General features: G+C 39.1%; 1 protein-coding gene across 1 annotated transcript in view; it reads left to right on the plus strand.

The window, feature by feature from the left end:
- VWDE (von Willebrand factor D and EGF domains) overlaps positions 1-17,367 on the plus strand; it is a 70,741-nt gene that overhangs the window by 29,785 nt on the left and 23,589 nt on the right. Inside the window, 5 exon segments of the mRNA XM_075557341.1 lie at positions 2,104-2,259; positions 2,427-2,531; positions 6,367-6,481; positions 10,162-10,412; positions 11,997-12,216. Coding sequence (XP_075413456.1) covers positions 2,104-2,259; positions 2,427-2,531; positions 6,367-6,481; positions 10,162-10,412; positions 11,997-12,216 — 847 coding nt within the window.

Below are 17,367 nucleotides of genomic sequence, written 5' to 3' on the forward strand. Positions count from 1 at the left end.
TTCACCATCTTGCTTCTAAGGATCTCTCTGGGTATGCTTCTTCCTACTCAGACTTGTTCGTTCTCGGGAAGTACATAGTATATTCTGTATTCATTGTCAACACTATATTATAAAGGCATTCATTCTTTGCTTTTCCTTATTCATTGTTGAGCTTTTGCGTGCATATGGGGGCTATTGAAAATCCCAAGACTTGGGTCTGTCACACCATAGTCTTCAAAGTGACATCTTTGTTAACACTTTAAAGAAATCTTTTGCAGCAGATTTTCCCAATATGATACACCCTTTGATTTATTAACTGATGTTTCCATAAATATTGATTATGAGACAAGTGATATGAAATCCTTGACAACTTCAATTATTTTCTCCATTAATCATGATGTTGTTTATTGGTCCATTTGTGATTATCATCTATCTTAGTCTCCTCCAGGCCATGGCAGTTCTTCAGTCTTTATTTATCATTCATGGACTTGGAGCTTTTTAAGAGGACTGACCGATTAGTTTGTAGAATGTTCCCTAATTAGGGTTTGCCTGATGTATTCTCCCAAGTAGATAAGGTTATACTTTTTGGCAAAAAAAAGATAACAAATTGATGGTGTACCGTGTCTCAAATACTATGCGGTGTTAATAAATGTCATTACTAATGGTGTAGATTTTCATCACTTGCCTAAGGTGGTATCTTACCTTCATCAATGACTTCATTAAAATGAATGATCTGAGCTTTCTCCTTAAGCTATTTATTCAGTTTTTTACTTATCAATTTGGATCAATGAGTAATTGTTTCAATTTGTGGGTAATCCTTCAATACTGTCAACACTTCTTTTGTTGGTGAAGTTGTCCCAGCTTTCAACATTGCAAGCTTGAACCTCTGGCTTCTGCCCTATGACAACCCTCCCTGCTTTGTCCATTCTTGACCTTTGTAGACATAATGAATCTCATCCCTCTATTTCTGGTCTAAGGGTACAAATAAGAAGCTCTCTTTATTTTCAGAAATAGAAGTACCACTCTATTTTGAGGTTGTCAGAGGAAACCAGCCTCCAACAACTGAAAGGCCAGTAGGCACAATTGTATGGTGATAATAGATTCAGAGTATGGTAAAGTCATAGAGGATATGAAAGATAGGAGAAAGAATATAGCACAGGAGACAGACATATTTTATGGTAGCATGCTCACCTCAGCCCCTCTTGACTGTTCATTTGGAATTGGGAAAAGAGAGTGAATCTTTACTGTCTTGAGACATTTATAGGTAGCCTTAAGACATGCATATTCAGTAGTTACAGGCATCACAAGGTGGGTGGTATCTACTTAAGGTCCCTGAGCTCATAGGTGAAGAAACCTAATACCTGCATTGGGGAAGGTATGAGGGGCCTGGGTGACAAGGTGGGACCAGATAGCAAGAGGATGTCTGCTTCTACAGGGCGATAAAATCAACCATATGCTCACTTTAAGGCAGCTTAGCTGTTAGAGGAGAATCTGTGGGAACGATATTTAAAGCAGGATAATGTCCTTGGATTTTACCTCTAACTTACCCAAGTGGAGGCTTTCCTACTGTGGAATACCAGCTTTCCAGACTCCCTCTGTTATCAGTTAGGGAATAGAGTCCTCTTCGTGTTTCTCTCAGGGTGAGTGTCCCACATGAGGCTTTCATTCTCTCTGCTAGTTAGACTTGGTAGCTTTTTCTCAATCATTGCATCTTTTAATCTGCCACACACATAAAAAGGTTATGTTGTACATGTTCTTTTGGAATGATTTTTCACTAAAGTACACTTTGCACATACTTAAAAATATTGATTAATGGAAAATAGAGCCCCTTCATCATTCTGTGTAGGTAAAAAGCCATTTTGTACTCATCAGTTTTATACTGCCAATATCAGCAAACGTCGTTGATTTGAGCCAGCAATAGATGATTGATTTCAGAAAGCAATTTTTATCAAACTATGTGTCTTTCATTATCTGAATAAAACAGTATCAAGGTGATCCTTGTTTTCTTATTATATGCACTATTATACCAGGAATGTATTTTAAATTTTATACTCTACTTACACAAATTTACAAACAACATTTCCATAACTTAACAGATGAATTGTTTCCTCATTATGCCGTCAGTATAACAGCAGTGAATGGGTCTTCGGAGATCCCACCTACGTCCACACTGTTTTTCAAAACAGCAGAACTATCGATTGTCAGCTGCCCAGTGATGCCCATCAGTCTGATACCTTGCATCTGTTGGGTGAGAAAACAATTGTTAAGTGGCAAATAAAGGTAATACCCCCAACCCAAGTATAATATGAACTTGGTTTCCTATATGCTTATGAACTTTAGGAAGCTAAGTTATATATATATATATATACTATAGATAAATTAAAATCTTATGTTAAATGTATGAGTCTACATTTTGACCGAATTATCTTACAAACTACATCTTATAGGTATCTAATGATGGTTATAGATTCAGCAATCCCAAAATAATGATCATATATGACAGCACTTGTCAAGTTTGTGGTCTCTATGAAAATGACTCATGCACTATGAAGGTATGTATCTTTTCACTTTTTTTGCATAGTTACATGATTTGTATATCAGAAATACAAAAGAAAAACTTTTCTCAGGTGTATCTAATTTATATAAGCTTCAGAAAAGCTTTCCTCTGTTAGAAACCCACCACTTGTCTATCAGTTTGTCTTACCGTGGTGGCTTGTATGTACCTGTGATGCTGGAAGTGTTGGCCCAGGCATTTTAAATACCAGCAGGGTCACCCATAGAGGACAGGCTTCAGCAGACCTACAGTAACAGACTGCTTCTGAAAAAATGGACCAGTACAAACCTTGTAAACAGTAGAGGAACATTGTCTGGTAAAGTACCTGACGGTGAGCCCATCAGATTGGAAGGCATACAAAATACTACTGAAGAAGAGCTGCTTTCTCAAAGGCAATCACTGCTGTTTCTCCGCTGTTCATTCAAAGCCCCGCTGACACTGCAGGGCTTTGAATGTTTGTTTACTCACATCTAACCAATCAGAGCCATCCTATGATGTGGACGGCTCCAATTCGCAGAAGCACCCGCAGTGATTCTCACTTACGCAGCAGCTGAACAGGTAAGGATATGTCTATGGCTGCGCTCTGTCTTCCCCCTCTGGTCTCTGTGTTAATTCACATCCTGCATCCCCCCACCCGCACAGACTTCACCCCCTCCCTTCCTGGCTAACATGTCACGAGGGAGGGGAGGATATTACCATGAAAGTTATTTTTCAAAGTCTTGTGTTTTTATCCTATTAGAAATGGATACTCAGCTTCTCAGCTGCCCCCTCTCACCCGTGTTCTCAAAAAAAAGAAGAAAAAAAAGAAATGGATACTCTTGAACCAAAATAAAAATGCCGGTCATGTGAGGCTGGTTTCAAAATGAAGGTTGTGTCAAGAGCAGAAGAAAGCAATAACAATATTGCAAGTAGGGAATTCTGTGTTGACGAAAAGCAAGTGAGGGAGTGGTGGAAAATGAAGGCTGACTTGGAACAGATTCCAAAAGTTAAAAAAGCTCGTCATGGTTTAATGTCTTTTTATGGGGCTCTAGAGAGTGAATTGCATAAATGGGTTATGGAGTGTCGTCAAAATGGTTACTGTGTAACACGCATGGGAATCGCATACGTGCTCTACAGATGGCTAAGGAGGACAAATATAAAGCACCAGACATTGAAAAATTTGCTGCATCAGCAGGATGGTGCACCCGCTTCATGAATAGGTTTGGCCTACTATATTTGAGACAAAGAACAAAGATTTCCCAGAAATTGCCATAAGACCTTAAAGAAAAAATTATGCCATTCTAGTCATTTATTATAAAACAAAGAAGGATTTATAATTATGACCTGGCAGATATTGGGCATATGGATGAAACTGCCGTGACTTTTGATCTCTCAAGCAACAGAACTGTAGTAAGTTTAGGAGAAAAAACCGTTTTTCTCAAAACCACAGGAAATGAACAAAAGCACTTTACAATTGTTCTATCATGTTTGGCTAACAGAACTAAGCTGCATCCTATCTAAAAAGATCAATTTCCCACCAAGAATTACTGTGTGTACACATGTTGAAGGCTGGATGGATGAAGACGGAACCAAAACATGGCTGGAAGAAATTTGGAACCAAAGCACAGGAGCAGCCTTAAAGGAAAAAGCCATCGTTACGTGTTTGGGATATGTTCAGAGCCCACCTATTGGGTGACATAAAAAAATGGGCAAAATCTAGTAAAGTTACTTTAGCTGTTATTCCAGGTGGGCTTACATCTGTACTGCAGCCTTTGGATGTATCTTTGAATAAGCCTTTTAAAGACCATGTGCGAGGGATGTGGCATGAATGGATGTCATCTGATCAAGCCCGACTAACAAAAGGAGGAAATGTCATGAAGCCTGACATAGAGTTAATAGCAAAGTGGGTTCGAGATGCATGGGAAGACATTCCAGAAGACATGGTGCGACATGCCTTCCAGAAACGTAGTGTTAGTAATGCTATGGATGACAGTGAAGACTGCGCTTTGTATGAAAATGACAGCAGTGATGGTGATGACGGCGAACTCAGTGAGGACAGTGTCTACAATGACCTCACACCAGCTGAAGCTCTGCATTGGGATATGGATGATGATGAGGAATCCAGTTTTGAAGGATTTTAACTCTTTACATTTTAGCTTGGTTGCTGATTGAGCTCAGGGAATAGTACTCTTAAGGTATCATTGCTGATGCCTTATTGTTTTTGTTGAACCTATTTTCCACTTACTGTGCTGGTTCATGAATGTTAAATGACTTGTCCTTTTATTTATGTTTTTTATTTAAAATAAATATTTAAATACATTACCCCACTGATGTCTCAATTTTTAGTAATTTTATTTTCATTTATTTTGATTATTGAAATTTACCAATAGCTTCTGCATTTTCCACCCTAGGCTTTTACTCGAGTCAATCAGTTTTTCTGGTTTCCCAGGTAATAATTAGGTATCTCGGCTTATATTCGGGTCAGCTTATATTCGAGTATATGTGGTACTTTATATTACTTCATAACATATAGCAACTATGCAAAGCTATTACTCTGCACATAAACTATTGAAATAGCAATGGAAAATTCTTACCTCTCACATTTTTTTGTGATAGGTTGTTTATTCAAAAAAAATGTAGGAGATTCAGATTGAATTATTTGCTCTTACATATGTTCAGTCTTACATATGCTCTTTTTCCAAAAGTAATAATTTCCCAGTTAAATATCTTATCTTGGATATCAAGTCCTCTTTTTGGTGACTTGCATTTGGATAGTTTGTCAAATGCATTAATGCTATTAAGAATAATCCCCTCTCCCCACATATCTGGGCAATAGTTTTGGTTAACTGCACAGGTATATGCCATTTGATGGACCACAGACAAGTGAGACAGTCTGAGTTGAGTTTGTCAAGAGGCATCTTACATATTGTTTGCTGCCCCGTAATCACTTTACTAAGAAGCAGGTAAACAATATTGATGTATATGGACCACATATCATTTTTCTCGGTTTTAAATCTGGTTGTCGTGAGAATAGCAATCAGATCATATCAATAAGATGTTTCTGCTGCTCAGAAGTTCCCTGATTTTTTTCTTAGAGTATTACACTTCTATATGTCATACATTCAGTACTTTTAAAATGCTGTCAGAGGTTGGTATTTCTTTTTTTTCTCTTGGTGCTATTTCGTTCTGGTTTTGTATAATGTTCTGAAAATGTTCCAGTATTTTACAGGAAATACTGTTAAATGAGCTATGCTTATATATCAGGAACAAAAGTTGGCCTTTTCCTGTGTTAAAAGTGACTACTCCCTTAAACAAGTGTTATTTCTCCGTGTGTCAGTTCTTTTCAACCACTGTATGTAGGGATACCCATTACCACGTGTGGATATTTCGGCAGGACCTGGCCCTGATTGGCTGTGCTCACAGGACACAGCGGACTGGTCGTCGAAGAGAGCACAACACTAAGATGTACAAGAAAAAAAAGTTGTATTATTTTAGAAATAAAATGTTCCCAGCATGAGTTTAGCAACAAAATCCAAAAAACAAATTGAAAGCTTTCTTCCATGTTATTGTTAAGCCCAGTAATTCTACACAGGATACACATTTTCTTATTTCCTCTCAATTGATCACTTTCATAGCCATATATATATATATATATATATGCAATAACTTTTAAAACATGTATTTATGATTTTGAGGAAAAGAAAAAAATTCCTAATCAAAACAGGCTTATGTTTCAATGTCATGGGAAACATTAATACAGACACAACTAACCCCCTAAGTAGTTTTTCCCACCACAAAGTACAAAATCTGGTTTATGTTCATTGGTGTTTTGTTTCTTCTTTAAATTCTCCCAGGAAAAGGTCTGCTTTATTGATGGTCTGTGCTATGTGGAAGGGGAGAGAAATCCCACCAGCCCTTGTTTGATATGCAGATCTAACATTTCTAAGTTTACCTGGTCATTTTTAGAAAGTAAGTTATTTTTTACTAATCTATGTATTCCTTTAGAAAAAGGAGTTGTAAGCCATCACCTACATGATTTCGTTTAAGATGATGAGTACTGGATTCCTTATAACAGTTCTCTGAAATGTTTAATCTTCTTTCCTGGAAGAAAACATAAAATTATTTCTCTATAATATGCATGATTTATACTTTATATGGTATGGATTTTTAATTTTAATATTTAATGAAGAAACCAATGTGAATTATTAATTGGAGAATGGAAATGAATAATTCAGGTATATGTATTTATGTAACTCCAATTATCTGCTAGCAAATTGGTCTCTCAGACATTTTATAGCCCCTCCCCCCTCCAAAATCTATGAACAAATATCAGTGTGTTTAGTAGAAAAAGAATATCACATTGAGAACAAGGATCTAAATTTTACTCTTAGATTTACTGCTTTTGTGACAAGGCTTTGGATCATTTAACTACCCAAGCGTTACCCTTCTGTTCAATAAGATACCTGCAATCAATAACCTATGAAGTATTTTCCAGCACCATCATTCTGTGACTTTGCGAGTCAAGTACCAGATGACTAAATCACTTGCCCAAATTAAAAAAAACCAAAATTCACTTCCATCAAGCTGATGCCAACTCATAGTAACCTGATGGGACAGGGCAGAACTGCCCCTGTGGGTGTCAGAGACTGTGATTCTTTATGGGAGTAGAAAGCCCTGTCTTTTTCCCGTGGAATTTCCCATGGTGATTCCAAATTGGCAACCTTGTGGATTGGAGTCCAACGCATAACCACTCTGCCACTTGCCCAAATAGAGCTGTGTATAATTCCATGTGTGTATGTCCCCAGAGTCTCTAGATAAAGGCTTCATTCGATCATATGGTGCAGTCACCCCACAGCCTCCTGTGGTTGTATCTAATGAAGTCATGAAAACGTAGGCAGTGCTTATGATACATGTCGGGGCATTATTGCCCTAGATCATCTGCCACCAGATTCACTGCGGCGGAGTAAGACTCACGGGGTACTTTGAGAAGACAGTGGAAATATGGGGAAGAATTTAGTGTAGGAGACAAAGGAAATAGAATGGAATTTCTGCATTGGTGTGGATGTGTTTGAAGACTATGTAGTCTTAATTCAAAGGCACCCTGGTGGCACAGTGTGGTGAGCATTGGACTGATGACAGAAGGTCACAATTCAAACACCCAGCTTCTCCGAGAGAAAAAGAGGAGGCAGTTTGTTGCCATCAGGATATGCAACTTCTGAAACCCTGTGGGATGGTTTTATTCTGCCCTTAAGGGTAGCTGTGAGTGGGAATTGGCTCAAAAGCACTGGATCTGGTGTGTGTGTGTGTGTGTGAGAGAGAGAGAGAGAGAGAGAGAGAGAGAGAGAGAGAGAGAGAGAGAGAGAGAGAGAGAGAGAGAGATTTATTATAGAGTCAGAGTATCAAAATATATAAGATCTTAAAAGATTATCTGTTCCCTTTGTGTTGAGGAGGAGGAAAGTAATTATTTGTAAATTAAACTGCTTGGTAAGGGTTTACAAGGCAGAAATAGCACTCGAACCACAGTCTCTTGCCATCAATGTTTCCCTGATACAAACATAGTTTTGTGCTTGATGCAACATGAGACTGCCTTTCCCATCTACTGCTCTCTGCATCACACTTCCTTCCATTTCTACTGATTACAGATGCAAGTGTTGTGTAAGCCTTTTATAGAAGCAATATAAAAAGATGTGTTAAATCATTCATGAACATAAAGAAACCTATCTCTATCCCTGAAATAGCCACACACCAATATACAATCCACATCACTCAAACGATCTCCAAGGAAGGCAAAAGGAAACAGAGGCAAGCTCTAGGAAGCAAAGGCACTGATAGGGAGATTAACAGAGGAGTGCACTTATGTAAATCCATTAATCTATAACAATAGTGGTATGGGCCTATATATATATATATATTTATAAGGCAATAAACTGAAGCTGTAGACAGGCCTTGGGCCTCGGCTCATACCTCCCCTCAATACAAGAACACATTGTACTAACAAATTGGCATTCTGTAATGCTCACCCCCCCAAAAAAAAACACGATTGCTGAAGACAAAACGGGTGCATAAGCAGATGTGGTGAAGACAGAGAATGGTGCCCGGCTATTAAAAGATATCGTGTCTGGGATCTTAAAGACTTGAAGTTAAGCAAGTGGCCATCCAACAGTGAAGCAAGAAGCCCACATGGAAGAAGCACACCAGCCAGTGCGATCGTGAGGTGTTGAGACTGGGTAGTGGGTATCAGAAGATTCACAACAAACAGTAAACAAACAAAAATGCATTGGTGAGAATTGAAGGGGGTTGGAGTGGAGACTCAAAGCCCATCTATGAACAATGGAGCATCCCCCCACAAAGGGGTCGCAGGGAGGGGGTGAGTCAATCAGGATGCAGGAGAACACTAATGGGTCATGCAATATACCTGTTTCCTGGAGGCCTCCTCACCTACTCTGCTATCACGAACCCAGTGTTGCCTCCCAATTTAGACTAGACAGGAGCATGTATATAGGTACAGGCAAGAAATAAAACTCACAACACATGGAACCCAGGAACAGGAAGGGAATTGTGATACCAAAAGGGTAGGGGAAATGGGCAATAGGTGGGGAGGGAGGGCGACACTGATCACAATGAATGGCACATAACCACACACCCAAGTCAGGGGTAGGAACAACAGAAACCAGAGGGGAAGGGAGACAGCGGTTGGAGTGAGATTTGAAAATAATTAACAATCTACAATCTATCAGGGGGCCATGATGGTTGGGGGTGTGAGGAGGGAGGGAGAAAAGAGGAGCTGATCCCAAAGGCTCAATGGAAAGTAAATATCTAGAAAAGGATGGAATACATGTATGAATATGTCGGATACAATTGATGTATGGTTTGTAACAAGAGTTGTAAGAGCCCCCAATAAAATGTAAAGAGAGAGAGAGAGAGAGAGAAAGGTCTCCAGGGAACAGATGATGGGCACAGCTGTGTTGGCATTGGTTGCCCACAAGTAGATTCCAACTCATAGTGACCCATCTGGCAAAGTGTTTTCAAAACGGTGACTTTCCCAAAGGAAACACCAGGTCTGTCTTCTGAGGTGCTCCTCGGGGGAGGGGGGTTGTAACTGTCAGCTTGTTGGCTAGTGGTCAATTGCTTACCCATTTGTACCACCCAGGCACTCCTTGATTAGCGTGGCTATCGGCTCCCCAATATTAGGGCACCCGAGAATGAACTACAGCCAGGAAAGATTAGAGGAGTGACAGGAACAAGTCCATCATGGATGGAATGGGAGGAGGAAGGAGAGAAAGGGAAGACTAGTGGGTAGAAATGAGGACAAAAGCAGGGGACATGTTGAGAGAACCAGTAGTGAGATGGTGAACGTTGGGAAATAATTTCAGATAGCAAAGGAGTTGTCAACCGGGGCAACGAAAGTGCTTGTAGTTCTGTTATGTTCAAAGTGTTTTCATGATTTCAGAGCAAGACTTGAATGCTTGCACCTGAGTACAGTTCAAAGAATTGTAATAGCTTTGTGAAAAAGAGAAAGACATTAAGGTGGCCGTGGTAGTGGTGAAGGCAGCTATAGGAAACTTAGCAGCATCCTAATGGGCTCCCTCTGCATCACACGTCCTTCTTTTTCTACACAGACACCAATGTAAGTGTTTTCTCTGTTACAGACAACCAGCCTCCCATCATTCAAGGACTCCCAGACAAATTTCAGGTGTTTTATGGGGAAAACTTTGTGTACCAACTCATGGCCGTTGATCCAGAAGGCTCTGACATCCATTTTACCTTAGTCTCTGGTCCTGAAGGAGCAAGTGTTTCCGCTACAGGACTGCTTGTGTGGCAGAGCCAGTCGCATATCCCTCAGCAGTTCACATTACGCCTTAATGACGACTGTAATGCTGAAACTAGAGTCTCGATCGAGGTAATATTGGTAATCATATAAATGCCGCTCAAACTTCCCACCCCCCTTCACATCCATCCAGCCCGCATGTCTACCCATGCATCTCCCCCACCCCCTTAGGATGGGCTAGATAACAGCATTTATTGTTCTGGACACAGTATTTACTGTTATAACACCAGGTGGTGTCATGGTTACTGTTGGACTGTGATCCTCATCATTGGCAGTTTGAAACCACCTGCCGCTCCGAGGGAAAATGACTGGGCTTTCTACTCTAAAACAGTTACAGTCTCAGAAATTCACAGGGGAGTCTTGGTGAGGCAGAATTGACTCAGTGGCAGTGAGTTTGAGTTTGGAATTAAAGTTTCCAGTAACTCTTGAACTCTCCCTACTGTACATCCCTGACTCCATCCCCTTTTCCTGACCACCCTCAGTGAGGATTGCCTCATGGGTCAGAACCGTTTAGATGGCATCTATGAAATAATAGGTTAGAACTGCCCCTGTGGGTTTCTGAAATGGTAACTCTTTATGGAAGTAGAAAGCCTCATCATTCTTCCATATGTCTACCGTCTAGTTGGTGATTTATCTTCCCTTCCCCTCTCATTGCTTGTAGGCATCAAAAATGTTTCTTTAATTGATGTGAAAACCTTTTCTAGACTTCTTATAAAAATGATCTCATACAATATTTGTTCTTCTGTGATTGACTTACCTCACTCAAAGCATTGTCTTCTATATGATGCTCTTTGCAGTCACCACTATTCTTTAATGCTGCATCATATCCTACAGTTTGCTTATCCATTCTTCCATTGATGGGAACTTAAGTTGTTTCTAGCAATCTTTAACAATAGTCATAACTTCATAATTTTAAACTATTCTTTGTAAGAATTTAAAACCTTAGGAGAGAGTTTCGATCATAGCAAGCGGGGATGAAATCACCAATTCCTAGACAATTTTCTTCTTCACCCAACTATGACAAGGACAGAAAATTCATTTGTGACTCCTTCCTTTAAAGATCTGCTTTAACTTTATGTTCTTTTCCATCAAGTGGTGACTATTTCAGAATCTCAGGTGTTGAATTAGAAACCAAGACTTGAAATAACAAGTGAGCAACTATAGTTTTCATTTCTAAGATGTAGTTACTTTTTCATCGGTCATAAATTCTTAATACATGTAAACTGCTTTGTGCCCTGTGTTCCCATGAATCTGGGGACAGACTACACCAAATCACTGTAGTAAAAAATTAGTTCCTGTGTCACATTAACCCTGTCACTCCAGTGATTGTGTAGGGCCTGTCCCAGGGGCCTCCCTGCTTTCTCGATATTCCTTTCTTTCGGTGTCTTCTTTCCTTATGAAATTTATTTTGTAATATTTTAAAATAATCCCAGCACCTTTATTCTGTCTGCACACTGATAGCATTATTGTTGTCAGATTAAAGCATTTTAAAATTAAAATACCATGCTATTCAATATGTTTTTAAAAATTGGTTACAAAAACATGTGATTTGGTTATACTTGCACATAAACAAGCATTTCTATCACAGTTCCAGGGCCGTAAACTGAGGATGACTTTATTGTGAAATAAAGCATCTACTTTTTGTTTCTCTTGTAGGTGACTGTGAAGTCTTGTGATTGCTTGAACGGTGGGTCATGTGTGCTTGATACTCACTCTCCCCCAAGAAGTGGGGCACACCTGTGTGTTTGCTTGCCTGGATTTCAGGGTGATCATTGTGAAGTAGACATCGCTGACTGCCAGTCTAACCCCTGTGGCCGTGGCAGATGTATTCGTGGTGTTCACAATTACTCCTGTGATTGTCCATCTGAGCTCAAAGGTAAGTTCTGGTTCCTTGTAGACCAAATTAGAATGTGAACACAGTAGATAGGAAAAGTTCTTGGAATGCTCATCAAGCATCTGGGTGATCCTAGAAATTTTGATATATTAAAATTCTCATGAAAAGTCATTAAAAATATATTAGCTATCCATAGTCTTTGGTTGTGTATTGCTTACTTGTACTCTTATAGTTTTGGTTTTTTTTTTGTTCTAATAGCATTTTTATATGGTTGTGTTTTGTTTTGTAGACTTTTAAATATTTCTATTTATATTTGAGACATAAAAATATATTTAAATGTATTGTTGTTAGAATATGATATGGAAAAATTAAAATATGATTAAGCAACATAAAACAGCCACTCAAGATACTCTGTTTATTATTCATTAATTCAGAAATATTATGATATGAAGTAAGATTAAAGTGAAATGGGCATTTAGCATATTTGATGACTGATTAATTGCCCTAAAATACTTGATTCCAGTAACACCAAATAAGTATATACCTGATAACCTTTAATCGAGGCCTTAAAAATATACACCAATAGTTTATTTCATTTAAATAGATATAACTATTAAGAAAGTAAGAATGCAATAATTTAACTGATAATTGTATTGAATACAATGATTTAAAACTATAACAGGACTAACCATAACAAAAAGGGTTTTTCTAATTTTTTCCAGGGATTTTAGAATTTTAAAAATTAATCATTGGGATATATTTATCACATAAATTTTTGGAACTCTTTAGAACAGAGCATCTTGAGCTTTAGACACTTGAAATTATTTAAGTTTTACTCAATGGATGCTTCCTATTTTTTCTGTATTATGTTACCATTAATATCTAGGACTTTATTCATCCAATGGAAGTGTTAACAAAAAAGCATTATTTTATTTTTAAAAATTCACTAAGGGAAATCTCAACACTGAATTTTCTACCATACTGCAAAAATTTCTTGGAATTTCACAATCAGAACACTAACTAAGCTGAACCCTTAAGCTAAGAGGGAAACTGCTCCAAAATACCTTTTTTTAAAAAATCACGTTTTTTAACAACATAGAATTAGTATAATATGATAATTTTGTTTTAAAAATATTAGTAGACTTATTAAACTATCTTGATTCTAGATAAAGTCTTTTGTGTGTGTGTGTGTGTGTGTGTGTGTATGTATAAGAAAGAGCTTTATGCTGATGGTGCCCGGCTATCTCTAGATAAAGTCTTATGTCCTAAGAAGTCTGACTGCTAAATGAAATTCACTAGTAACTGATGTTTGACATACATGTGTAATGTGTTCTAAAAGCAGACTCACTCACCCCTCATAATATATTTGACTTCTTTTGAGGGGTAAAATACATAAAGGGTAGAAGAAATAAAATAATGAGTCCATGATTGGACATCAAATATTTTATAAATAAACAACTCTCAAACTTTTGATCTATATTTTGTTTAGGCAAAAATTGCCAGGAAGATGTCGATGAATGTGAATCCAGCCCCTGCTTTCCAAAAGTCGAGTGCTTCAATACCTTTGGCGCCTATCATTGCGGTTCATGTCCGAAAGGACTTTATGGTGATGGAAAAGTGTGTCATGGTAAAAGTCTGTGCTTTGGGATTAGAGTGTTTTCTTTGCTCCATTTAATTAATTAAAATCACTCAGAGTCACTCTCTCTCCCATACCTCAGTCAGTACGTATGCACTGGGTCCTGCAACAAGTCAATGAAGAAGTAATAAAACATGCCCTGGGACTTAATGTATATCATAACAGAGGGTATGACATATGATTTTAAAAAGCACAGTAAAGTTTGTCCAGTGGTTTAATAAGCCTACCTATGGGGAATTGTAGACATACTACTCACGGAATCACATCTACGGAAAGGGAGGAGGCAAGGGAAGTTTCACTAGACCTGGGTCTGCGGTGTCAGATTAGCAGAAGGAAGCACATGAATACAGCTATAGAAGCCGGTAACAGCACAGCACCTCTAAGGCACGGTGGACAATTCAGAGTCTAAAGCAAACGAAGTAAGAGCTAGAAACGCAGCCTGTGGCCAGCTCACTGGCCAGACTCGGGAACCACATAAGTAGGATTTTTAAGTAGGTTTTAGAAATGGAAGAGGATCATGATAAAGTTTACTTCTGAATATATTCATTTCAAGAGCAATCTGAAGAATGACCCATTTGTGTGCAAGAAGCCGAGTAATTCTGAGAGTGGGAAGGAGAGCTAGCTTAGTCATGAGTAAACTATATAACAACACTGGAGCCTGGTGGCACAGTGGATTCTGAGTTGGGCTGCTAAACGCAAGGTCAGCAGTTGGAAACAACCAGCCGCTCTCCAGGAGAAAGATGAGGCTGTCTGTTCCTGTAAAGATCTACAGCCTCAGAAACACGCAGGGGCACTTGACTCTGCCATATGGAGTCGCTATGAGTCAGACTTAACTTGGTGGGAGAGAGCATGTTTCTTAGGAGATCAAGGACACTCTGACCGAAGGCGAGGCATGAGAATGAATGAAAAAGATGCTAAGGAGGTAGATTGACATGGTTTGGTCAGTGAGTGGATGTGGAACGGGAAGGGGAAAAGAGCAATTAAGTTTCAAGTGCTTGGTTTAGGAGAATGGGAGCAGAATTGTCAGTCACACAATATGCAAAAAAAAGTGATTTTAAAGGGGAGGATAGCAATTTCAGTTTGGATAGAGATTGAGGTCACTATGGGATCTCCATGTGGAACTTGGAAATGAGGGTTGAGTTAACAATGACAATCCGAGAGTCATTAGCGGTGGGATGAAATCGCTTGGGGGCAATGGCTACTAATATAAAAAAAAGGACCAAAATATTGGTGAACATCAACATTTCAGAAGATTTCAATGCAAATGCCAACTACAGAAGACAATTTTAAAGAGCCATATCTTGGGTGTAATGAAGCTAATGAGACTTTCATTTTGATTAAAATCGTAAACATAGCTTATTAACGAGGTAAGGAGCCTGGTGCTTCTGTGAGTTAGACATTGAGCTGCTAACTTAGAAGGCTGGAGATTTAACCACACTCGCCTCTCGGTGGAGAAAGGTAAGGCTGGATGTGCCCATAAATATTGACAGCCTTGGAATGGACTCCGCGGCAGTGGGTATATTAGGAGACAGCCTTGTGCTTCAAATTCCTGGACTTACCTAGTGCGCTCTCACTGTCATCAGTCTGATTCCTATTCTCACGACCATATAGAACAGGATAGAACATTGTGGGTTTCCAAGCCTGTAAATCTGTGTAGGAGCGGAAGGTCTCCTCTTTCTCCTGTGGCACAGCTGGTGGGTTTGAACCGCCAAGCTTGTGGTGAGCAACTCACCACAGCACCCACTCCACTGCCAGGGCTCTTGTCTAGAGGCAACAAAAATGATGAGCACACAGTGCAGTATGGCAAGGAGCATTCCCTACTATTTCAGCAATTGACATTTCCCCTCAATATCTAGTGCCTAATGCCAAACACCGTGATACCTTCCACTCTCGGAAGTGATCGAATACCCCTCTTTTCTAAACAAAGAGCCTGCTAACCAAGCTGGTGGGTTCAAATGGCTGATTTTTTAGTTATCAGCCATGTGCTTAACCACTGTGCCACTAGGGCTGCTTAAAAACAAAACAAAACACAAACTTACTGTCATCACGTCAATTCTCGCTCATAACGATCCTATAGAATAGAATAGAACTGCTTCGTGGGTTTCCAAGTCTGTAACTCTTTAGGGGAGTAGGAAGACAATCCTTTCTCCAGGAGGAGTGGCTGGGGAGTTCAAATTGTTGACCTTGTGGTTAGCAGTCCATCGAGTAACTATGATGCCACTGGGACTCCTGGTTTGTTAAATGTACACAGACCCCCAAATCCAAAACCAGAGCCATCGAGTCAATTCAGACTTATAGCGACCCTGTATAGGGTTTCCAAGACTGTAAATCTTACAGGACCAAATAGTTTCATCTTTCTCCCTCAGAGAGGGTGACAAATCTGAACCTCTGATCTTGCAGTTGGGAGCCAGTGCCTAACCCACAGGCCATCAGAGCTCCTTATAGTACATGTTCTAGACATTAAGTAAAGGAATGAATCACTGACTCCCAACCACTGAGTAGAGCAGAACATGACCAAATGTGATTGACTAACACTTCTGTATTTATCCATTGTTCGGAGGTAGAGTTTCAGCCACCAGCAACTGAGAATTCTCTAGGAGTTACCCAGAGTCCTTCTACTACCAAAAAGGTTTTGGACACAACCAACCACTTCTCACACTTATTGAAATCAATTACAACTCAAATGAATAATTCCAAGAAGTTTATTTCCCATAATGTATCTGATTTTCAACATGTGGATCAAGCTCTCAATACAAACCTCAGTCTGGATGCATTGGAAGTGTCTATGAACAATCTCATCTCTTTAAGCTCCCTTGATAAAGCCAAGGATGTTGTGCAGAGCTCCATACAAACAGAGACAGAAGGGTATGATTCTCAGGTTGACAGATCTTCCCACGGCGAGGCACAGGATAAGGAGGGGTTTGTATCACCAGTAACTAGAGCAATCACTGTTTTGCCAGAAAAGCCTGGACCCACCAAAATATCACCTTGTGCTGATTCACCTTGTTTCATTGGTGTTTCTTGTGTGGCAACCTCAGATGGTCACTTCAAATGTGGACGCTGTCCATTTGGGTTTTACGGAGATGGTATCAATTGCCAAGGTAATGTCAAACTCTTTGGAAAAGTCAAATAAACTATCTAGTTAAAATTTTACTCAACTACAAAGAAATCCTTTTCTATTTACTCATTTCTGTTGATTCCACTTGTTAATGATTTTTATTACCCTATTGTTACATTTTACGCTTTAACATTTTGAATGACAGATAAAATTCTTTTCTTTTAAACAGTGAATATTAATATTAAAGTTAATATATAAAGTTAAAAAAGTAATGCTAATATTATGCAGTATTACAACTATATATGTTCTACATAGTGCAACTATATAATGCATGTTCTACAAATACTATGTATTGCGTCCTTAACCTACTCTGTTTCAGAGTCCATGAAGCATCCTGCATCAGTAAGGTCATATAACCTACAAAAAACCCTCACCTGTAGAGTGGGTTTGTCTTTCGTGCTACACAGTTGAGGAAATAGAACCTTGGCAGTCTATTGCT

This window comes from Tenrec ecaudatus, chromosome 9, assembly GCF_050624435.1.
Source record: "Tenrec ecaudatus isolate mTenEca1 chromosome 9, mTenEca1.hap1, whole genome shotgun sequence".
NCBI classification, from domain to species: Eukaryota; Metazoa; Chordata; class Mammalia; order Afrosoricida; family Tenrecidae; genus Tenrec; species Tenrec ecaudatus.